The following is a 24,440-nucleotide window of genomic DNA, read 5'->3' as shown; positions in this document are numbered from 1 at the left end:
TGAACCCAATGCTCCATCCATTTTTCTATCTACTTTTACAGTTCATTCATTCATTAATTCAACTATTCAACTCCCTCAGCACCCTTGGGTGTATCCCATCCAGCCCCATGGACTTGTACATATCTAGATGTTCTAAGTAGTCCCTAACTTGTTGTTTCACCACTGAGGGCTGCTCACCTCCTTCCCCAACTGTGCTTCCAGGTGCAGTAGTCTAGGAGCTGAACTTGCCTGAGAAGACTGAAATAAAAAGAACATTGAGCACTTCAGCCTTTTCTGCATCCTCTGTAAACAAGCTTGCCTCCCTCATTTAAACCTTTCAAATTAATACACATAGAGATGGACTCATGAGGCCTATTCAAAACTTCTGGATTCTAGGAAATAATAAGATTAATCTCTGATTTTGCTTGACTAACCACATTTTAAGCATTTCCATTGCATGCACATCAAAGATAAAGTCTTCCACTGTGGGTGATGGTGCAAAAGGATGAACTTTCTTTCAAAAAAAAATCCTAAGGAATTCATATTTCTTCCCAAACCAAACCAGAAATTCAGCTATTTGTCAGTCAGAACAAAACAGCAAATGTTTTATCCAGTTAGAACTGCAAGATGATTTTAGTTTAGCATGAAGCTGAGTTAGAATGCAGCCAGGACAAGCAGAACTATCCTCATGAATTACTAAAGGGCTCAAATGACCAAGATTTCAATTTTATATCTTATCTTAAAGAAAGTACTGCCAACAGCACAGCCACCACTTCCTGAGTATTCAGTTAAAGGGAAGGCTACCACCAACTACTTATTGCAGCAGATAGAGTATCAGTCCACAGGACAAGGAGGCCCATAACCAAGACAACTTTTTGTTGGAAGGGAGGAAGGTAGTTAGTTTTTAAAAAAATCTATAACCACATAAAAAATGTTTCCTTCTTTTCCCAACTGGGCAACAAGCTAGGGATGTCTTACCTGCCTGCTTTAGTGATGATCATCTCAGTCCCAATGTCATGAAACCTCTTCCAAAGGTCAGCACATTGCAGCTCTACTTGGATCTCCTCCATTGAAGAAGGAGGAGGTGGCTGGGGACCTGAGCCACCAGAGGTGAGGTCAGAATGGGAGCCAAATGAGCAGGATGTTCTCTCCGCCAGCACTTCTGTGTCTGAACCAGTACTCTGCTCCGAATCTGAAAAACAAACACATGGGATAAGACACTCCAACTCTACTACTCAAGCAAAGCAAAAAATGTCAATATCGCAAAACTTTAGAGAGTGGTACAAAGACATTTTATGATGGCCTTTTATTATATATTTTATGGTTTGTTATAATTTACAACCTGTTTTCTGGTTTCACATTTTCAGAATGGCATCTGGTGTTTCAGTAAAGTTTTAGAAACAGATTTTGAAAAGAGGGAGCCACAGCACAACATAAAATATAAATAGTAGCAAGTATCACAGGGATTCCAGGAATGGAGCAAAAATGTAAATTTAAAAAAATAGAAAAGAAAAAAACAGCCTTTACTTTCATTCCAAGATTAGATGGGCTCACTGGAAAGTATGCACAATTTAATTGCATAGCATGAAGACTTTTCTATTTGGGCAGGCATTTAGCAAGCAAAGCTAGGCTGAACTGTTTTTCAGTAGGTCCCACTTTACTTTGTTCCATTTTTTTGGTTTATTTATTCTAGTTGCCCTTCTAAGTTTTTCTGCTTCTCTTCCTGAATGTTCCCTTGAGTCTTTGTTGGGAAAGGAAGCATATAAACTGTATAATTAAAGTAAGTAAATAAATCCTAAATTTCTACTGCAGGATTAGTTATTTTTAAACAGTGTCTTTTTTTCCTTTTAATATTCTTGTCATCAAAAATATTAAAGACTTTTTTCTCATTTGGTTTAGGTTTCTAATCAGCACCTCTTTGGAAAAAAAAATGTGATTTGTTCCTGTAATACATATTTTAGAACTATGACATTTCCTGGAAAAATGACCATGCAGCATTTAAAAAGGAAAATGCTCTAGGCTACTGAAGGAGGGAAGGTAAACATATGGAATGAGTTACTGGGAAAGCAATTAAAGGATTTCAAGAGACACCTAGATCTCTTTATGGAGAAGAAAGAGTACAGGGTTCTGGCTAAAAAAATCAGAGAGATGAGACTGAGATCAACCAAAATAAATGCTAGCATGTTAGGCCAGATGGCCATGTCCTGTGCTGAAATATCTTTTGTTTTCATAAGAAACATCTTTGTGATCTGGATAGTGTTACATGGCAGGGGTAAGTTAGAATTCTATTAAACAGCACTGTTACTTTCCAGTGGGTTAAAAAAAACCATGAAAAATCCTGACATTTTAAATGGGCTGCCTTATTTTAATGGATCTTATAACAAACTGATAATCATGTTAACTAACTATTACTGATAATTGATGATACACAGCGGGCACATCTACATTTGCACTTTAATGCTCAGTGACTTATTTTATATGCATTAAAGGAACATGTAAAAAAATGCTATTATGCTACTGCACAGCACAATAAGTGACTGCACATTAAGCATCACCTAAAAAGTGTGTGCTTGTCCTACTGCGCATTTAGTGCATCCAAACATGTATTAATTTAGTACCTCACATTGGAAAGGCCTATAGATGTGCTGCAGGGCTGCTCCGACACCTCATAATTACAGCATGTCAGAGCAGACTCAATTAATTGAGTCTGCCGGAGCATGGTAATTGCCGCATTCCAGCCAGCCTCCGTGTACCATGTATTCATAGATTTCATAGACATTAGAGCTGGAAAGGACCTTGCAAGATCATGAGGTCTAGCCCTGGTCTCACCAAGGCTGAGTAAAGTGGGAGGGTCTTGTTTGAGATTCATCAGAAGTTGCAGGTCAGAGTTTTGTTTGCCTTGCCAGAATGCAGCATTGCATTGGTGGCTCATGTTCATCTTGTGGTCAATCATGACCTCCAAGTCTCTTTCAGATGTGGTGCTAGCTAACGTACAACTGCTGAGCCTGTAAGTGTGGTGTGGTTTCTTTCTCACAAGGTGAAGCACATTGCAAGATCTACCTGCCCTAAAGCCATGTTGGCCATCTCTCAGAATATTACCTTTTGCTAGAATGTTGATAATGGTTTCCTTGATGATTTTTTCCAAGATCTTTCCAGGGATTGAGGTCAAGCTATTTTGCCTGTAGTTCCCTGGATGTTCCCTTCTCCCTTTCTTGAAGATACGCACCACGCTGGCCCTCTTCCAATCATCAGGCATCTCGCCCGAGCACCATGAGTTCTCGAATATCCTTACCATAGGAGCTTCTCAAGGTGTCCCCTCAGAAGATCAATGGTAATGATGGGTGCAGGTTCATTCTTCCCCTGGTGATCCGGCCTCTTGTTAGGCAGAGTGATCCCACTGGGATGATGGAAAACTGACCCGAAGTAGTCATTAAGGAGATTGGCTTTTTTCTGAGTTGTCAGTTATCAGCTGCCGAACCTGGTTTAGTAAGGGTCCAATGTTATCCTTATTCTTTTTCCAACTTCCCGCATATTTGAAGAAGGACTTTTTATTGTTCTTGATTTGAGTGGCCAGTTTTTGAACTTGGTTTCAGCCTTGGCTTTCCTAGTTTCCTCCCTGCAAAAGTAGGCTAGTGCTGAGTACTCCACCTTAGTGGTGCTTCCCATCTTCTATCCTTTATGTTTCTTTTTTTAAGTGCAGGAGGTCCTTGAGTTCCCTATTGAGCCAAGGGGATCATCCAGGCCCTTTGCTACTTTTTCTGTGGGTTGAAATGGATTTCCCTTCTGCTTCAAAGACTGTATCCTTGAGGAGTGACCCTTCATCATGGACATTCCTCCCTGCCAGATTGTGATTTCTCATGGCCTGGACAACTAGCCTCCTAAGCTTGTGAAAATCGGCCCTCCTAAAGTTGAGGACTCCCGTATTGCTGACTTACTTGCCAGTTTTGCAGTGAATAGAGAAAGTGATTAACTCATGGTCACTGTCTCCCAGCTTCCCTTTGATTCTCAGGTCACTGACTAGATCATGAGCGACTGGTGCCTCCTGGCTCTGGAGTGGCACCAACAGCATATCGCAGATGGGGGAGAGAGGTGTCCCCCAGCAGTGCTGGTGGCAAACCAAAAGTGCCATCAGTGCTTCTCATGGGGGGGGGGGGGGCACCGGCCAGTACTCCCCACTCCCTGGCTGGTGAGGCCCAATATCGGGGGGGGCACATGCCCCCCCCCCCATGTTCCCTCTATGCATCGCCTATACACTAAATCATACCCTTTGGCCAGTACCAGGTCCAGCAGTGCCTTGCCCCTTGTCGGGACTTCTCGAGACAAATAAAGCTCATCAGTGTTTGTGAGGAAGCACTACAACTGATTGGATTTGGCTGAGTGCTCTTCTCATGAGATGTCAGGGTAGTTAGTCACCCATGACCATCGTGCACCAAAAGCATGCAACCTCAGACAGTTCCCTGGCAAACTCATGGTCAAGTTCTTGCTTTTGATTAGGAGGTCTCTAGTAGACTTCTACCATTATATCCCCTTCACCACATTCCCCCCCTTATTCTTACCCAGAGGGTCTCAAGTCGCCATCCTTGGTTGCCAATCTCACCTTGTAGGGAAGTGTATTGCTCTTTTACATAGAAAGCTATACCCCCACCCTTTCTTGTAACATGATCTCTCCTGTACAGGGTATAGCCATCTATACCTGTGGTCCAGTCATAGGTGGTGTCCCAGCAGGTCTCTGTTATCCCTATAGGATTGTAATCATTACTGTTTAGGAGTAGGGCCAACTCCTCCTGTTTGTTGCCCAGGCTCCTGGCATTTGTGTAAAGGCAAGTGAGCTTGCCGTTGAAGGTCCTAAGTTTCCTTGCATTTCTGGAAAAAGCCTGGTCCCTAGGGTGGGGTAGGAGTTTGTTTCCTTGTACAGCCTGACCTAATGGTTTGGTGGCTGATGCTTGGTGGGCTTGCACCAGTGATTATGTGCCCATCCCCTGGCAAACTTAGTTAAAAGCCCAGTCAAGCAGGTCAGCCATTCTGGCTGTCACATGTATTATTGTCTCCACACTTCAAAATGGCAGTGAGGGTGCTTGAATTAAAGCTTGTTGAATGAGCTTTAGTTCAAGCACCCCTGCCAACATTTTGAAGCACAGGGGTGCTAATACATGGAACACTGCAGTACTTTAATTAGAGAGCCTCTTGGAGCTGCTCTAGTTAAAGCATCGCTCCACCCCTGGAGTACATGTAAAAATGCCCATAGGTACTAAATTTACTGTGCATTAGGAAAAGGACATTAATGCACATGTAGACATGCTCAGGGGCTTTCAGATCACTGGATCCCAAGACGTTTTTACAAATTTTAAAAAAAGAGATCTAAATGATATATGCAGAGATCACTTTGCTATCCCCTCAATTACAGCTACTTCTATAAGCAATGGAGAAAATTATTGAAGGTGATGTAGAAATATTACATGCAATTTAATACAGGAGCTGAAGGAGAATACAAGAAGTGGAATGTAATATTTTGTGTTAAAATTTAGTGAAAACACAAAGGAGCTCATTACGAACAGGGGCAGGGAATTTTTAAGAAAGACAAGGCCCAAAACAAAGGGCACATGTTCAGTAATGACTTACTGAATCTCTACCATAATCTGCTGCTGCTGCATGTAAATATTCCTTGGAAACCTCATAACCAAGTGACCACTGGGGACAAACTGCTGAGTCACAGCACCTGACACTTGTAAAGTCAAGATGCCACTGGCAACCCTTTTCCCTCTGTAACAGTCCTGATCAAACCAGGCAATCTTTAACTCCAAGAAGATTTTCATGCGCATTAAAGCTTATTAAAGTTATGCCTGAAGCAATTTGGGGTGCTGGCATGTATCACTTAGGAATGTTTTGTGAGGCAAACTCTCTGCCAACTCTATTTTGAATATTCAGTCTTTTGTTTCTCTGTTGTCTTTTCACCTCTGTGCTGGGCAATAACTCCAAATACAGGGTTACTGAACTAATACAGGAGGGTCATTCAATGAAGTGGTCCTTTCATCAAATACAAACAGCCTAGATCAGGCATGTCAAAGATGTATCCCATTGGGCTCCAAAAGAGACCTGGAATTCTGGGGAAGGGTGAGGGGGTAGAGCTCACTGTTAAGCTCCAAGCTAAGGAGCCCTGTTGGGGACATATGTCATCAGCAGGGTCAAGAAACAGCTACATTAACTCCTGTGCTACCTCTCACTCTGCTGCAACTGCCACCACTCAACCCACCACCATTAATTGCCCTGCTGCTACCACCAGGCCTTGATCCAGCCCACAAGAAGCCCCATGGTCCAGATCTATCCTAGGAGCACAGGTGAGTTTGTGTTAAATCAGCTACCACCAAGGACAACTGGGATGTCAAGAGGAAAATTACCTTAGCAACACAATTGCCTGGCAGAGGCCTATGATTACATGAGGAATGAAGGCTGAACAGACAACCACCTGACAGAAGGGCTGGAAGGACAGAAAAAGGCAAGGGCTATTTGATCTCTTTAGTCATTTTCAGCTGCCCAAGATGAAATTGATGGGTGCAAAAAAAATAAGGGAGACCCTCCCCACCTGAGCACAGACATCTTTTGATCTGCAAGGGAGGGTGATCTAGCATAAAGGGCACTTCATTTACAAGTTTTGGTTGTTTTGCTTATGGCCTGTAAGTTCTTGAGCTTTTTCCTTTAAGAAAAAGAAATGGTGATTAGGAGCTCTATGCAAAGCCTATCATCACATGTGTTTGCTTGTATCTGCATTGTGGTTCCAGAAGACTTAAAGTGTAAACCAGGAGGCTCACACATTTGATGAGATTCAGAAAAATAGTCTGTTGAACAAAGTTTTCTAATATGAAGCCTGCCTCTAGTGGAATCCTGATCTTATTCCATTCTGCTTGAATGCAAAATGAGCTGAGAGCATTCTATTCCTCAAAGTCAGCCTCTGTGACATGTATATGCTTAGCCCCTGAGCTTCTGACTAGAGACTTCTCCCACAGTAATACCCATTACACTGTTTCAGCCTTGCCCCATCTCCTCACCACCACAGTGAAGGGATAGGTGATGCACTCTTTCTGTTCCTCAGCTTCTTTTCAATAGCTAAGTGTCTTAAAATCCCTAACCCTGTAAGAGGGAAAGAGGTCAGGATGTGCATGTATATGAGGACAATACACCTCTAAGAACTCCAGTGACTGGTGAATAACTTGCTTTTCTTCTTCGAGTTACTATCCACATATATGTTCCTAACTAGTGGCTGACTCCAAAGCAGTATCTATGTACAGCTGGAGGTGGGCTTTGGAGTCCCTTTCACAAGCTATGATTGACAGATATCACATTCATTCTTGCAGCCTCCAAAATAATGAAGTGGGGGAGTGAGTTCCATATGGCTGCTTTTTTGCTGGAGGGGGCATGAACCATGGCTGGCTGCTCCATCTCAATAGTCTCCCAACAAAATTTCACACAAACCAATATCCATTTGGATGGCTGCTCCACTCTTAGTTTTTTCTACAGAGAGCCACAGAGATGTATGAGAAAGGGCTTGGTCCCAAAACATTAGTAAGATAGAATGCTCTTAGTATCAAGCACCTGCTGAAAGAATCCTGCTCTGAAAGAAGGAATTTTAGAAAGACGACCAGTAAAGTTATCTGCTGATTCAGGTGGAATTTGGAGACCATTTTAGGCATGAATTATAGGTCAGTCAAATCTTCAAGAGTACTCCATCTTGGTAATGTATGGAGTCTTCCACAACAACTTGGATCTCACCCATTCTCCTCACTGCAGTAATTACCATAAATGCACGTTCATGGACTAGTGGACCAAGGAGCTTATTATCCTAGGCTTAAAAGACAAATCTATCAGAAAGCAATGGTTAAATTTAGGTCCCACTATGGGTCCCTCATGTAGCAAAAAACCTTAGCTAGGCCCTTGAGGAATCTAAGGGAAACCATACAAGAAAATACAATGAGTTAATCAGTGGAAGACTGGCCAAAATGGCCACCAGATGTACCCAGACTGAGCTCCTGGATAAAGTGAGCTCCAGTTGGTAGTTCAGAATATTCAGGATAGGAAAGTCACCAGGACTGGTGTCTTCAAGTGACATCAGTTAGACAATCTGAGTCATTTTGCTGATTAAGTGCCTATGTGAGAGTCCTGCCTCCATTATTTGAAGATGTGTTTGACTTGGGCAAAACATCCTTATCCCTACCTGCAAAGGCTATTGAGCATGGGAGTTAGGGCTACAGCCTCGAAATCAGAACTTCCTTAATGATGGAGGCTATAAGTGAGAGAGAAACAGTGGAAAAAAATCCTGGTCATACCCAGTTTGCTCTCTCTTTCAGTATCCATTCTCTGCCACTGGGTGACACGGGATACTGGGCAAGATGGATTGATGGTCTGATCCAGAATATGGCAATTCATATATACTGGCATCCTGGCCATGAGATGAAGGGAATCATAGAAAAGTAAAATAGAAGGAACCTCATGAAGTCATCTAGTCCAGTCTCCTGCTCAAGGCAGGATCATCCCTGACTAAACCTTCCTAGCCAAGCATCTGTTGAAACTTCTCTTGAAAATTTCCAGGGATGCAGATTCCACAACATATCTAGGTTGCCTGTTCCAGTGCTTGACCACCGTGAGAGACAGAAAGTTTCTCCTAATCTACAACCTAAATGTCCTCTGCTACAGCACCACTTTCAGTCCTGTTCTCTGCAGCCAGAAAATAATTTTATTCCACCCTGCCTATAATTACCCTTCAGGTATTTGGAGATTATTATCAAGTCCCCCTCAGTCTTCTCTTCTTCAGACTAAAGAACCCAGCTCTTTCAACCTTTCCTTATAAGTAAAGCTTTCCAGGCCTCTAATCATTTCTGCTGCCCTCTGCTGGACACTTTCCAATCTGTCCACATCCTTCTTGAAGTATGGGGCATAAAATTGGACACAGTACTCCAAGTGAGGCCTCACCAGTGCTGAATCACTTCCCTTGATTTGCAGTCACTTCCCTTGATTTGCAAGTGACACTCCTGTTAATAAAGCTTAGTATGCTGTTGGCCTTTTAATAACAAGAGAGAGAATACTATTGTCTCATATTTAGCTTACTGTCTATTGTAATCCCCAGGTCTTTCTCTGCAGTACTGCAGCCTAGCCAGTCATGCCCCAAGTCTGTATATGTGCACACAATCAATCCTGATCATTCTGGATCCTAGCTCTACCCTCCGGTGTGTCTGCAACTCCACTCAACTTGGTATTGCTGTAAACTTGCTAAGTATGCACTCCCACTCTGTCCAAATCATTAATGAAAATGTTGAACAACTCCAGACCCAGGAGAGGCCCCTGGGGAACCCCACTTGATACCCCTTCCCAGGTGATATTGAGCCATGGGTGGCTATTTGTTGAGCACAATAATCCAACCAGTTATGTATCCAGCTTACTATACTTTTGTCAGTTCTATATTTTCTTAGCTTGTTAATGACGATGTTGAGAGAGACAACATCAAAAACCTTGATGAAGTCAAAGAATATCATATCCACAGAGCCTACCACTTTATCATAGAAGGAAATGAGATTGAGCAGGCATGACTTGCTCTTAGTGAATCAATGTTTCCTGCTCCAGATCATCTTTACCTCTCAGTGCTTCATAACAGGATCCTTAAGGACTTGCCCCAAGTTCTTTACAGATATTGAGGTCAGGCTGACTGGTATGTAATTTCCTGGGTCCTCCTTCCATTTGTTAAAGATGGGCACTCTATCTGACCTTATTCAGTCATTCAGGACTTCATCTGTCCTCCACAAATTCTCAAAGAGAATAGCCAATGCCTCTGAAATTACCTCAGCCAATTCCTTCCATAGCCTAAAGTACATCCAATCCAGCCCTACCAATCTGAAAGCATCTAGCTTCTCTAAGTAATTTCTAAACTATTCTAACTTATTCTGCCACTACGCTAGGCTGTTTGTCTGCTTCCCTATTTTTGCTGCCAAGCACACTTGTCGTCTGGTAGTTGCCCCTATTTGTAGACTGAAGTAAAAAAAGCACTAAATACTAGAGGCTTATCTGCATCATCTGTAACAACATTGCCTTCTGCATTCTGTAAGGAACCCTTGATTTCTTTGGTCTTCCTCTTATTATTCATATACTTCTAGAATGCCGTTTTATTGTCTTCTATGCCCCTTACCAATTATATCTCAAATTGTTCCTTATCCTTCCTAATTTTCTTCTTGAACTGCCAGGTGATATTCTTATACTCTTCCCTAGTAATATGACCACATTTCCACTTTTTCTAGGATTTTTTTATTTTTATTTTCAACTCATTAAAGAGACTGCTGTCTAGCCCAGCATCTCTCCTGTTGCACTTCCCATTCTTCCACTGCATCAGGATAGCTTGCTCCTGTGCCCTTTTAATATGGTCTCTTTAAAGTACTGCTAGTTCTCCTGGACCCCTTTTCCCCTTAGACTTGCCCCCCAAGAGATCCTGCCCATGAGTTATCTAAAGTCTGCTTTTCTGACATTCAATGTCTTTATTCTGCTGCTCTTCTTTTTCCTACCCTTAGGATTTTGAACTCTTATCATTTTATGGTCACTGTCACTCAAGTTACCCTCCACCTTCACATTCTCAACATGCTGCTTGCAAACAGGGAGGAAGAAATTTCCCCCAAGTTGGCCTGTCTACCATCTGTATCACTAAGTTATCCCCAACACACTACAAGAATCTGCTGTACTGCTTATACACTTTTGTGTTTCCCCCCCAGCAGATGTCCTGGTACTTCAAGTCACCCATGAGAACCAGAGCCTGCAATTTGGAAACTTCCATCAGTTGTTTAAAGAAGGCATCATCCACTTCCTCTTGGCTTGGTGGCCTATAGAAGATGCCTATAGAAGATCTCCTTTATACAAGGCATTACTTCCTCTTTTCCTTCTCCCCACCACACTATCCTTCCAGAGTTACACCCATCCATGACAGCGTTCCAGTCATGGGAACTACCCCACCTCCATAATCCCAGTTGTACCGTAATTCCACGGTTGTACTAGGACCTCCAGCTCTTCCTGTTTTACATCCCATTCTTCCCACATTAGTGTATAAACATCTCAGGCATCTGAGAATACCAGTAAGGCTTTCACTGCTGCTTCCCTTTACCAAGTTTTTATTCAGGTCCCCTGGCTCTTCATCTGCCTCTAGACTTTTTTCTTCATCCCTTGGTGAACCTAATTCAAAGCCCTCCTTGCTAGGTGAGCAATTCTGTACATAAAGATACTCTTCCCTGTCTTTTGTCAGGTGGACCCCATCTCTTCCTGGCAGTCCATCTTGAAACACTAACTCATGGTTGAAGAAGCCAACACCCTGCTGGCAACACCCTCTATGCAGCTACATGTTGCTTTCCAGGATGCATCTGCTCCTAACCAGGCCTCTACCCTTCATCTGGAATGATCAATGCGAATGCCAGCTGGGCCTCTATTCCCTTCACCTTGCACCCAGAGCCATGTAGTCACTTCTAATTTGCTCAAGGTCATCCCAACAGTAACTTTTGTGCCTACCTGTAAGAGCAAAATGGCATAGTCGAATGAATGAGCCTCAGCAACCTTTCTGTGACATCTCAGACACAGTGTCATGGGAGAAACAAACCTCCTGATCCAACAGGATGCAGATCAGAATGAAGCACCATCCCTTTGTCCTGAGTTTACAGTTACAGAACCTAAGGCAAGGTCTTCTGACTCAACACCAACATGAGTAGAAAGTCCTGGTACCTGAACGGTGTTGGCCAAAGGCTACCAATATCAGACAATCCAAGCCCTGCCAGACCTTGTTCATTACCCAAGAAATCAGAGACATGAATTGAAGGCACACAGATGAACTCCCAAACAAGGGACTGGAACTGGGAAGGAATAAAAAAGGAAGAGTGTATTGAGGTTTCCCCTGAAAAAGAAGAATCAGCGCTTTTGGTTGACCTCAGCTTCAAAGAGGTGTGTATCTTAGTAGCCCCATTACACAGGGAGGAATGGGAGGATCAAGTCCTCAATCATCCACTCACAATTTAAAAACATGACTACTGAGATGACCTACCATGATGTTCTGAAGTTCTGAGATGGGCCTGGCAGATTGGTACATCTGCCACTAGAAGCTCCTAAGTCAGAAACAGCCTGCTGCTTCATTAAGGCAAGAGCACTTTGAACCACTAGTTGTTTTAGTAAACAATAGTGGTGGTATCTGTCAGGAATTGGAGTTAACAGCCCTTAATGGGACAGAGAGGCCCTGCCAGCTAACCATACTGTTCTGAACTGCAGGGCATTATTTGGAGCTTGGCTATCTCTGGTGTCTAGAGGCCCTGCACGTGGACATGGTCAATATGCACCCTTCATTTCAAGGAAAAAACATCCATTTCCTTTGACCCACTTGGAAGTGAGAGAAAGAAAGGTATGCTTTTGCATATAAAGAGCACATCCAGATGTGCAGGCACATGTGGTTTGTGGTTCCACAAACCTCTTTGTGGCACCATAAAATGCACGCAGTACATGTTAAACTGTGCATGGCACTGCTAATTTGCAGCATGGGCAACATTTGTTACCACGATTTTCCAGTAGCAAAAAGAAACATGGGAAAAAAGCACACAAAAATAGTGTGCACCAGGACAAACGCAGAGATGGAAGCAGGTAGCCCAGGGCTTCCTGCTCCCACACCTCTGTGCACTGTGGAGCTCCTGCACTGGGACACGGTCTGCCTCGAGATGGAAAAGCAGGCAACTGTGGGCTTGCTGTTCCCTTGTCTCCACATACTTCAGTGTAGGGGCTCTTTTCCCACACTGAGGCACGTGAATATGGAGGAGCAGCCAGACCAGGACTGCCTGCCCCACCCAACTCTGCGCATAGCAAAGCTCCTTTGCTGAGGCACACTGCGCCTCAGCCAGCTGCTCCAGGCAGCCCTGGGCTGGCTGCTACCCCATCTCCACATACCTTAATGTGGGAACTCCGCTCTACAGCTGGCTGGGTCACAGTGTGCTTTGAGACAGGGGAACAGGCAGCCCTGGGAAGTGTGCTTCAGTGTGGGGGCTCCACAGTGTGTGGCGACAGGAGAGCAGTCAGCCCTGGGCTACCTGCTCCTCTGTCTCCATGTGCTGCTCCCCCGCTGGCAGGGATGCAGGGTGCCTCAGCTAGCTCTCTTCTCCTCCCCCTGCCTCCCCGCAGTGAGTACTTTCATAGGCTACAGCCTACTTCATCAGTCCATTCATTGGATCTGACAAAGCAGGCTGTTGCCTACAAAAGCTAATGCCCTTCTGAACAATTTAATCTTTAAGGGTGCTTGTACATGCAACAAAATTGTCCTTTAAAGTGGCTTAATTCCCCTTTTGCATCGCTTTAATGGTGTTGCTGTTTACACATTCGGCAGCATATTCCGCTTTAATTTCATGACATTGTACATGTTCGGTGGCATATTTCTGGGCCCGCCAGAGAGCACACGGGGGGGCTCCCCCCACGCCTCCCCCCCACAACTTGGCAATCAGCCACAGGGGTACCCTGGGTGCTCTCCCCCAGACCCAGGAGGCACCAGTCGCCAAGCCAGGCGGATGCAAGCGGGTCCCCCAGTGCACTCCCCAGCAGACCCAGAAGTGAACCAGAAGTGCTTCTGGTCCACTTCCAGGTCTGCTGAGTGTGCTGGGGACCCCCCATACTTCTGTGGGACACTCCATGCACCCCAGCATCTCAGCATTCAGAAGCCTCCTGCTACCTTGAGGTACGTAAAAAAAACATTTAAAGCTATGTCTATGTCCAAATAGCCAAATCTTTCCAAATAGATTTGGAGGGTTCCAATTCAGTTTGGACAGATTACAGGGTCTTCTGATTTGATTCGGATTTGGAGACTTGGCCACTGAATTGGGCTGAATCTTCGCCAAATCAAATCAGGGGTTGAAGCTTTGCACAGCCCTAATAAATATGAATCTCAATCTGCCAAACAAAATGAGGAGGACTGCATAGGAAATGGTGTAGTTTCTGAGCACGCTTGGCTGACCCTCCACCAGCTTAGAGAGAAACTCTGGGATTTTTGTACACACACAGGCAAATAGTCCAAGACCTGAACCAAAGAAATGTTATGCTATTGCATGGATTTGTACTAAGCCCTTCACCACCATGTTAACAACCCACTATAGTCTGCCCGAGTAGGACCTAGAGGCTTACTGATGTTACATTCCAATAAGTTATTGGGGCTTAATGCCCCTAGTGTGGAATTCTGTTTTTTCAGCCATCTATTGTGGCCGGTTTTAGTCATCTGCATGGCATTTTTCATAGATTTCATAGACATCAGGGCTGGAAGGGACCTCGGGAGATCATTGAGTCCAGCCCCCTGCCCAAAGGGCAGGAAGTCAGCTGGGGTCATAGGATCCCAGCAAGATAAGCATCCAATTTACTCTTGAAGGTGTTCAATGTAGGTGCTTGAACCACCTCTGCTGGCAGACTGTTCCAGACCTTGGGGGCTCGGACAGTAAAGAAATTCTTCCTTATGTCCAGCCTGAAATGGTCTTGCAGGAGTCTGTGACTGTTCGACCTAGTCATCCCTTGGGGCACTCTGGTGAACAAACATTCCCCCAGATCCTGGTGGTCACCCCTGATAAACTTATAGGTGGCCACCAGATCACCCCTGAGCCTGCGCTTTTCCAGGCTAAAGAGTCCCATGGCTCTCAGCCTATCATCATAAGATCTGTTTTGATGCTTATGTGCAGGTAACCACTTCATTTCCTAGCTGTGTGGACACACAGCATGTGATGCACATACATGCAGATTGAGCTATGCACTGGCTATGTATGTGTCTGGCCACATGCTGATGCATACCCATATCTAAAGTCCAAATACATAGTCAATCTGAAAGGTATGACTAGCCTGTGTTAGACCACAGTGAGCAAAATATGTACCACAAGCCAGATCCAGTCTACCAACAATTTGATCCAACCCATAAGTGGACAGCCACCAACTAACTGGATCTGGCCCAAGGGCAGCCAGCAGCTCTGGTCACCACATAGTGCCAGGTGGGGCAGGTGGGACTGCTTCTGCCCAGCAGCATCAGGCATCAGTTGTGGACCTAGGCAGGGCATCTGCCACAGCAGGTGGGCAGCGGCATCAGCTGTAGACGCTGCCAGTAGGTTCAGGAGTCCCAATGCAGAACTTGCCAGTGGTATCCACAGCTGACGACTCTACCTTCCCAGTGCAGTAGAAGCTCCCACCTAGAGCCCCAACCTGAAACCTGCCAGCGGCATCAGAAGCTGCTGCCATGCCAGGTAGGTGACAGTGTCAGCTGTGACACAGGTGGCAGATTCCACGTCCTCCCCTCCATGGCAGCAGTGCCTGCCGGGACCACCCAGGTGGGCTGCTAGTGGGCCGGGTTCTGCCTCGGCTCAGAAGCAGCACCTGGCCCAATCCAACTGTTCCCTGAACCCACCAGGACAGCAGCACCTGATAGGCTTCCTGTGGGCAGGTTCAGGGAAGAGTTGAATTGGGCCGGGTGCTGCCTCTGAGCTGGGGCAGCACCCAGCCCACTAGCAACCTACCCAGGTGGCCCTGGGGGGGCACTACTGCCTCAGAGGGAAAGATTGGGGCCCCCCACAGCTCAGGGCTATTCAACCCACTAGCAACTCACCCCCTGGCTATGGAAGAGGCAGGTAGGCTCTACTGAAAGGAAAAAAAAAAACTACCAGGCCCCTTGCTGTTTCTGCCTTAAGTAGGCACCTGCTGGAGACAAACACAGCAACGGGCCCCATTCTTTTTTTCTGTGGAGTCAGCCCACCTCTCCTGTGGCCAGGGGCCACATCAGCTGCATCACTGCAATTTGCAACACTACAAAATAAACTACATCTGGATGTAGTTTAGTTTTCAGTGATGCAAACTCATCTAGGACCCCCAAAACTGGTGTAGGTGTAATATGTGATGCCATTAAGCCTCACAAATTACATTTTCATCATATGTACATCATGGCAACTGTCACATGTACAAACACCCTGTGTCTCCAACTCCCCAGCAGAGGATGCTATCCATCACAGCACAAGTCAGATATATGCCAGGCCCTTCTCTCAAACTCCTTTTGAAGCTGGCCTCCTAGGTAGCTGCAAGAGGGAGATATGTAGGGCCAAAAGGCAGCTAGCTATTCAGAAAGTCTACTGCTCAATGAGATGGTTGCTAGCTTTCAATGCAGGTTCCAGCCTAGAGTCCATGCAGACCTTTTTCTCAGTGAAGCAGTAGCTTTAAAAGAAACAGCAGAGAGGAACTTGGATAACATCTGACCTGTGGCATAGCAGTTAGAATGTTATTACTTGGGGGAACAGAGGATGGCAGGAGCAGGATATCTTGCCTCCCAGGTGAGTGCCCTAATGACTCAACTACTGGAACTAATATACAGAAGGATTCTCCACCCCCATTTTGTTCCTAGGGTGCATGTGCCCAGGTATTTGCATATGTAGGCATCTACAGGTACATATTATGCATCCAGGAACAGAATGGCTACCTGCATAAAAATGCAATGTAGATGACAGAAAATAAGCTGAATTTGACCCTGAAGTGAACCAGCCACTTCTTAAGGATATGCCGACTGCAGCTTACTACCTTTAAAAATCCTTTATTAGAGTCCATAAATGGAACCCAATGTTGCATCCATTTTTCTCTATATGTGGGTTCAGCAGTTTCTCCTGGATTAAATTCTGCCCCAGCTGGGAGTAGAACACAGCAAGAGCCAATTTGGTTTCCCTTAGCTGCAACAGGTTAGTTCACTTTCATCACCCTTCCCAAAATGTCATCCTCCTTTTGCTTTAAGAAAAGGACTGGAAGTCTCCTTTACCCTCTTTCTATAGCCCAATGGCCAGTGTGTCATAATATATTATGTGATGCACAACAGACCAACCTCCCCAAACAGTTTTGTCTAGCATCCCCACTTGTCCTGAATTTATGGCCCATTCTATATAATCAGTGATTGTTTACAACACTCTGTTATTTTTAGCACGCATCATTCATCACCTGAAACAAAGGTCCAATTTCACCTTTGTTTATACAGTACAATCCTTATAGTCATATAACCCAATCCTTGTACTTGATGCATTTCCCTAAGGTACCCAGGGAATTAAACTATACAACAGTGACAGCAAATAGAAAACATTTACATGTATACAACTATTTATCCAGAAGAATCCAAAAGCACTGTACTGTCTTTACCAACTCTGTGTGTGTGTGTGTGTGTGTGTGTGTGTGTGTGTGTAAATATATAATATGGGCCCTTTCACACTCTACCAGCATGCAGGTTTCTCTGGAGTGGAATGCAGCAGCTGTTTAAGCTGTTAGGTTTTTTAAATGATTATTTTTGTTTGTACATTTTGTGAACATTTTGTACAACAGGTGGTCCTTCACTCTCCTTAAGCTCCATCTGCTACCAGTCAAAATCTGCAGCCTAAACAGAGCCTGCAAAATCCTGTACAGATATGGGCATGGCAAAGTTGGGGGAGGTCACCAACTTGTATAGTGTCCTTGTGACAGGAGTAGTCACGTGAAATGGATTTAAAGTGAATTCCTCATGAAGACTGCTAAACACGGCCAGACTCTGTGGTTCTTTCGGAGCTCTGTCTTTCAAGCTAACTAAAATCACTACCATACAGGATTTCCACAGAGTCAGCGACATGGAATAAGCACACACAGGAAGTACTATATTATTGGAAGCATAGATACAAAATGTCATAGAGTCTGTGTGAAGGATTGAGTGCCTAAGCTCCTCTCCAGGCTGAGTCCACAGTCTGTTTCTGGGTCCATTTGCCTTTTGCAATAGTCAAATGCCATCTTATAGGCATAAAATGCAAATGAAAGATAACGCCAGAGCAATCTGGCTGGGTGTTCCATGCAGTCTGACCAAAGAACTATTTTTCATCCATCTATCTGTCTCTGACATCCGTCATCTGATGTATTAACTGAACCTGTCTCCAGCCTTAGGTGCATTAGGCTGCTGTTTATTATTTGCCTTACATTAAGATGTATAGGACCCAAGTAGTACTGGAGCCTGCTGTACTAAACCGTACCAAATCTAGTCCAACTTTGATTCATATTAGGGCCTCATTGCATAGTCTGCCAGCGTAAAGTAACCTGAAATAATCAAATTCCATTTAAGATGCTTTAATATAGCCAAAGAAAGAGAAAACAGTCTTAGTGTAAATGAGAATCAGACCCATGATAATGAATACGAAATACACAAAAAGTGAGGAAAGTAGCATTAAAACTCCCTTTTACATGTAGGGAACAGAGGCTCAAGGAAATTAAGTGGTTTCCCAAGATCACACATGAAATCTGTGACAGAACTGGGACACCTGAGTCTTGTTCCACTTTCTAAAGGACAAGGCCTGCTTCCTTCTCCTCCCACATTAAATTTTAAAGGATGCTCATATAAGGATCCAATCAGTGAGAACAATGAAATTCACTCAGTGAATCAGTAATGCAAGCAGAAGACTAAATGGATGCCCCAAAGCATATGTTGTGGCCTGATCATACATATATCTATTTCATAAACAATAAGAACAAGAGAAGACAAAGACCACTGTTGAAAAACTAGCCACTGAGGTCAGAAAAGTGTGTGGCAAGTGACCAGCAGTGCTCCAAGTGGCTTTTCAGGATGGGATGTATTTGCAGCCTTTATTTTTACCCAGTCCCACTCTCAGGAAAACTGAACCCATAAACCAGTCAATAGGCACCTAATTGAGGTTATACACCAGGCCATCCCATCAATTTGACATTAAGCCAGTGATTCCCAAAGGGTGTGCGAGGGTGGAGGAAGCATGCCATGAAAAATGATGCTTTTTTGTTGTTATGTTTTAAGATGGGGGGGGGGCCCAGCATGTGTATAGAGCAAGGCACAGTAGTGTGTGTCATGGCCATGTTCCTGGGTGCTGCAGCTGGGGAGCAAGGGGCTGGGAAAGGCACTGGCTGGACCTGACATCTACAAACTGCCACCTGCCTGCACTTGAGGGACATGGCCATGCCATGCACATGGGCACTCCAAGCTGCACTCTGCTGCGTCCTGCTCTGCACACACTGGGGGCCCCACTAGGCACGTAGATGCAGGTCCCCCCTCCCCTCCCAGGACCATCTGGTCACAGGCAGCCATGGTCCTCTCTCCTGGCCCCTGCCCCCCATCCCACTGAGCTCCCAACAAGGGTCTTTGCACCACCTCTCCGCTCCTGCCATGCCTGTACCCCATGGCTTTCCAGGGCAGTGCAAAGCTTGTTCACAACCTCCCCCTCCCCCACAGTCCCTGGGCACACTGCAGAGTGGCTCTGGGCACCCTGTAGAAGAAGCTGTCCTGCTTCAGCTGGACACCAGTACCTCCCCACATGGAGGGCTTTCCCTATTGTGCTCATGCTGCTGCTGTCACTCCCAGCCCCACTTTCCTGGTCTGTGGCACATCAGCAACTGTGTTGGGCCAAGAATCTGCAAACTGCTTTTGTGCCACCACCACTTCTCTCTGCTTCCCTTTTCCTAATGGTGAAGCGTGCTGCAGGTATCAAGACCCTGGAAAACGCAGCATTACACAAAGTGCTACTATACATGAGTTCTCTCATCTCGCTATTTAGGTAGCTTGCTTTCTTTTATAACTTCTTTAGCAGCATAACCAGTCTCTCCACAAAGGCCTCCAGTATCGGATTTCAGGAAAACTAATACTGCTGAATTAGGGGGGAAAAGGTCTCTATCTTTGAGATTCTGAGCATCCTCAGCTGCCATCAAAAAAAATGGAACTGAAGGTCTTCAGTATTTCACCAGACCAGACCACTAAGGAGAAAAGCACAACTAAATGTTCAGTGTAGAAGAAACCAAAAGACTCCAACTAGCCACTAAGGCAGATTCTTAGATGCTGTTATTCAGCACTATCACTTCTTACTCTGAGGTGTCAGTGTAAGAAAGTGGGTTTAAAGGAAATTGTACAAATACATGAGATTTCAGAAAATCTGGACATGGAGCAAGGAAACAGTCATATTTAAAGAATCACTAAAGGCTGTCAGCAAAAGAAGAGCAACAATTCTAACAATTGGAGAAACAGAAAGAAAGGAGTATGAAAAAATATGAAAAGTAATACCAGGGGAAAAGTGTCCCATCAATAAAAGAGGTCAGAGTTTAAATGGACAACAACTTTAATATGGCTAAGAGACTGAAGCATACAGACTGAAAAAGCCGTGTTTCACTGACTGTCAAGAGTTGGTATAAAACTGAAGAGTGGAAATACATTTGAAAGACAGAAAAACTAAAAATGAATGAACTAAGAGACCAGACATTACGTTCATTATATGCTGTAGTTTATAGACACGGAGTATTTATTCTTATTTAATGTCTGGTTTTGTTTATAATATGAGATTGGCCTAAACCAAAACGTTGGATCCCAATAACCACAAACTGGCCGAGAGCTTGAAACTAGTTCCAAATCTCATATCTGGCTCATCTTAAGTAGAACACTCAAGTTCTGGGACAGTCTGTTTCTGGATTTTGTGGCTTGGACCTCTCTCTACTAGCCAGAAAAATAATATGGGAAGAAAAAGAAAAACATAAGTCAGCCTACAGCCATTATCTGCCCACAGGATTAATGGAAATTAAATATACTTTCCCTAAACTTAATTTGAAATTCTTGTTTTTAGCTTCAGGCAAACTGAACCTACTATGTATAAGGCATTATCATTCTAGTGGAAATTTAAATCCGTTCCTTACCCTTAGTTACTTATGCTTAAAAAGAATTAAACACTAACATGTAATAAATACTAATCTGAGAAACCCAAATGAAAGGGACGCAGTGTATGCATCACCAGATCCTCAGTTGTTCAGAAGTTTCAGAAGACCCAGCTGGTACCCAGTAGCAAAAGATGTCTAATCCCTGCTAGAATCCCACAAAGCTCCTAGCCTCAAGGAAATCAAACTGTGGAACTCCCTGCCACATAGTAGTATACTAGGGAATTTTTCCCCATTTTAAATGTGTTTTCAGGTTAATCAAGTGTCCCCTTTTCACTGTATTATGAAAAAGGATAAAGTAAGCATCTAATTCTCTGTGTACGTATTTCCTTCCTTATTTGATATACCTCCATCAGGTCCTTATTTAAAAGCTTCCTTTCCAGAGTGAACATTCCTAACAACATCTAGTTAGGAATTTTCCATTGGAAATATTATTGTATTGTATTATTGACTGTATTTTTTATGCAGTTAAATATTGGGTGCAAAATATTGATTTGGTAAAAAAAAAATCAATTTTCTATTGCAGTGGTTCTCAGCTGGGGTAGTGCAGCATTCTGGGTGCTGTGAGACCCTTTCAAGAGTGTTGTGGCACCAACACCACTACTGCTTCCACAACCAGGTGAAACTGCCCAATGCAGAGCCTGACTGGGAAGCAGCTGTGGAAGGAGTGGGTGCTCCTGCCTATATTAGTTTTATCTGACATGCTTAAGGCAGAAGCACTCAATCCTGCTGCAGCCCTTCCTAGTACCATTTTGCACATCCTCCTGGAAACAGAGGCACAGGGGACAGTTACACCTGGTAGCAGTGCAACAGCCTGGAGAAACACAGGAAACACACAGAAATCTCCAGGTTGCTATGGAACCACCAGGTGGAACCATCTCACATGCCTCTGTTTTCAGGAGAGCCAAGCAAGAGGGGACCAGGAAGGACTGTAACAGGAACTGGCTCTGCTGTCTACATTAGGTTTACTAGATGAACCCAATGCAGGCAGCAGCACCTGCTCCTGCCATAGCCTCTTCCAGGTCAGGCTCCACACAAAGCATGTAGGATACTTTCACCTCACTGTGATGGTGGTGGTATCCACACATTTAAAATCCCTGAGGTGAGCTGAGGTCATTACAACAGTGGTTCTCAAGCAGGGTGCCAATAAAAGTTATGGAGGGGTGCCTTGAAACTGAAAAGATTGAAAACTACTGTTCTATTAGAACAGCTGAAATTAAATACCTCATTTCACATTGGTTCTACTGAAATGACTTGAAATGTTTAGCTTTAAAATAGTGCAAAAGATATTTTATTTGCCCTCATATTACACTCACCTTTCATCAGAAAAATTAGCCTTCCAAAATTGGGGGGGGTGTTTTAAGCAGAGCACCTATTTTGTTTTGGTGTTTTTCTTTTTCTTTTTGTTTTACCCAGACTAGAAGCATGGAGGTGCTGTAAGATGGCTGCTGGCTCTTTTCCTTCTCTTCCCTCTGTCACAGGGCACTAAGGTGCCTGTTCCTTTAAGAGCAGAAACTGCCTAGGGAGAGAGCCCTAAGAGCCAAACAGAACCCCCACAGGTGCAGGTTACTATGGCAGCAGGCTAACAAGGGAATTAGCCTGCACCTGCACCTGGTCAGCTGACCGGAAGAAGGCAGGGCCCTGGGCACATATGAACTCAGGGCTGAGACCAGCAGGAGTTCCTTCTCTGGCAGCAGCCAGGGGAAGGAGCCTCCAGGGAAGAATTGCCCAGAGACGCTGGTGGCCACCTGACATGCTGCATATAGGCCTAATGGGGCTCCAGGAGCTCACCAGGTACCCTGGCCTACAAGGCACTTAGTGCTGGGGGGGGGGGGGAATGTGACTCTTTTAAAGGGACAGAGCATGCCCCGAACTGCTTGTATTATGTTACAGCCCAGGGATTTATATTTTGGTTCTTGTTTAGAAACCAGTGGACCAGGCCAAGGCTATTGGGGAAGAGGAGGCCTCATTGGGACCACACTACAGTGTGAAGACCACATCGTCAGTGGGCCCCGCACCAGTGTAGGTGCAGTGGGATCTGTGGAGAGCCCAGTGATAAAGGAAAGGCTGAGCTGTATCAAGGCCTCAGACGGACAATGTTTACATACCATCTGCGAGGTTAGGGGTGTGGTAAAGGGGCGGTTTTGGACCCTTGCATCTAGTCCATAAGGCTGAGGGTGTCCTGTGAAGCATCCATTTTGAGCAGGACCCAAAAAGGGGTCCAAGAACCCACAGGGTTCAGTGGGGTCCATCAGGACCATGCCCAAACATAAACTCGAGGGCAACCCCCCTATTTATTATAATTACCACCAAGACATGGCAGGAGAGTAAAAGGGTGCCTGTTGGGCAAGATTGGCATGGTCACAGAGCCCTACGGGTGTCACGGCCATCCCTGGGGACCCCACACCATGACAACCTCCAGCAGGGACAGATTCAGGGCTGAGGGAAGAACCGTGCTGTGGTTACTGTCCACTTTGATTTCTCTTCCACCCAAAGTTTAAAACCAACAGCAGAAGTAGTGGCATTTTTATCCAGGCAGTGATTATGGTTTCAATTAGCTTCATGGCTTATGAAAAGTCTACCTGAATCCTGCTAATGGCTTTTTACTCCACAAATGTTAACAACCTATCTCCTTTTAACAGTTTTAATTTGCCACTGACCAAGCTATCCTGCCTTCAGCAACTGTGTTCTCTGTTAACTACTCCTGGTCTCTCTTCTTGTAGTCCACAGCCCTCAAGACTTTTTTGCTCTTTCAAAATTCTAGATCTGCCCATGGAGTCCAGTCTTCAGCAGTGGCTACAGTTTCAACTTTTGGCTTAACAGTCAAGATCTGCTCCAAATTCAACAATGAAAAGGTTAAAACTGCAGCTTTTACTTAAGCGGGCATAAATCTGGAAAAGTTTTTTATTTCTTCCATTCTTCCACCTCAAAATAAATCCCAGAAAACAAAGTGCATGTCTTATTTGGGGCATGTGGTATGCAAGAAAATATGGTGTTGAAATGTCAGCCTGTTGCCTTATAGGAATTGTAGTTTGGGCTGCCCATTCTTTCTTATAAATCAGACTTCCTGGAGAGCTATATTTCCCTGAATGCAATGCAGACTTCTTTGATAAAGCTGCCTGGTGCATCCTGGTTGACTGGCTACATTAAAAAAGAGTAAGTGTGGTCAGAGAGCCTACTCACATAGAACAATGTGGGCAGCATGCTCCCAAACTATATCTTCCGATGAGAAGGAAAATGGGAGAATGCCATTTGATTACTAGTAACAAGCTATACTGTTCAGTTAAACCAAAATGAAACTTTCTACTTCAAAAAGGCAGCATGTTTTATTTGATTTTAAAAGTATCAAATGTTTTATTTTGACATTTTTACATCCATTTTTTAGAATTTCTAAAAAAATTTTTAATTTCAACTTTTCATTCCTGTTTGAGATTGAAATAACAACAAAGTGACAATTTTGTTCCAAAAGATGGAAATTCTGTGTTTCATTCAGCTGCACTCCCAATCTACCCAGTCTTTTCTCATAAAGAAATCCTTTTGTCCTTCTAATGCCTTTTGTTTTAGATGGTATGTCTAAAACTATACTTAACGTTTAAACTGGGGGTTTGCCATTGATTTATCTAATGGAATTACACTATGTTCAATAATATTTTTCATCAAGTTTCTAACATTTGTTTGGTTTTTTTATCACCACTGCACACTGAGCAGATGTTTTTACTGAGCTGTTTACAACAATTCTCAGGTATTTT

The 24,440-nt window shown here is 44.2% G+C and overlaps 1 protein-coding gene across 11 annotated transcripts in view; it reads right to left on the bottom strand.

Annotated features, from left to right (window-relative positions):
* Positions 1-24,440, bottom strand: part of TBX15 (T-box transcription factor 15) — a 252,746-nt gene that overhangs the window by 177,746 nt on the left and 50,560 nt on the right. For 9 of the 11 annotated variants that reach the window (XR_016443167.1, XM_090053633.1, XM_090053642.1 and 6 more), the window contains 2 exons: positions 958-1,171; positions 178-237 (listed from right to left, as the gene is read on the bottom strand). Coding sequence is in view for 10 of the 11 variants with exons in the window: in XM_090053642.1 (XP_089909768.1) it covers positions 178-237; positions 958-1,171 (274 nt within the window). In the remaining variant the exon portion in view is untranslated. Of the gene's footprint in view, positions 1-177; positions 238-957; positions 1,172-3,078; positions 3,614-24,440 lie in introns of those variants that run through there. The other 2 variants (XM_090053607.1, XM_090053616.1) reach the window with 2 other exon arrangements.

Source organism: Crocodylus siamensis, chromosome 1, assembly GCF_052110815.1.
Source record: "Crocodylus siamensis isolate JL-2025a chromosome 1, ASM5211081v1, whole genome shotgun sequence".
Taxonomy (NCBI): domain Eukaryota; kingdom Metazoa; phylum Chordata; order Crocodylia; family Crocodylidae; genus Crocodylus; species Crocodylus siamensis.
Note: the sequence above shows the minus strand (reverse complement) of the source record. Positions and strands in the feature narration are given on the sequence as shown.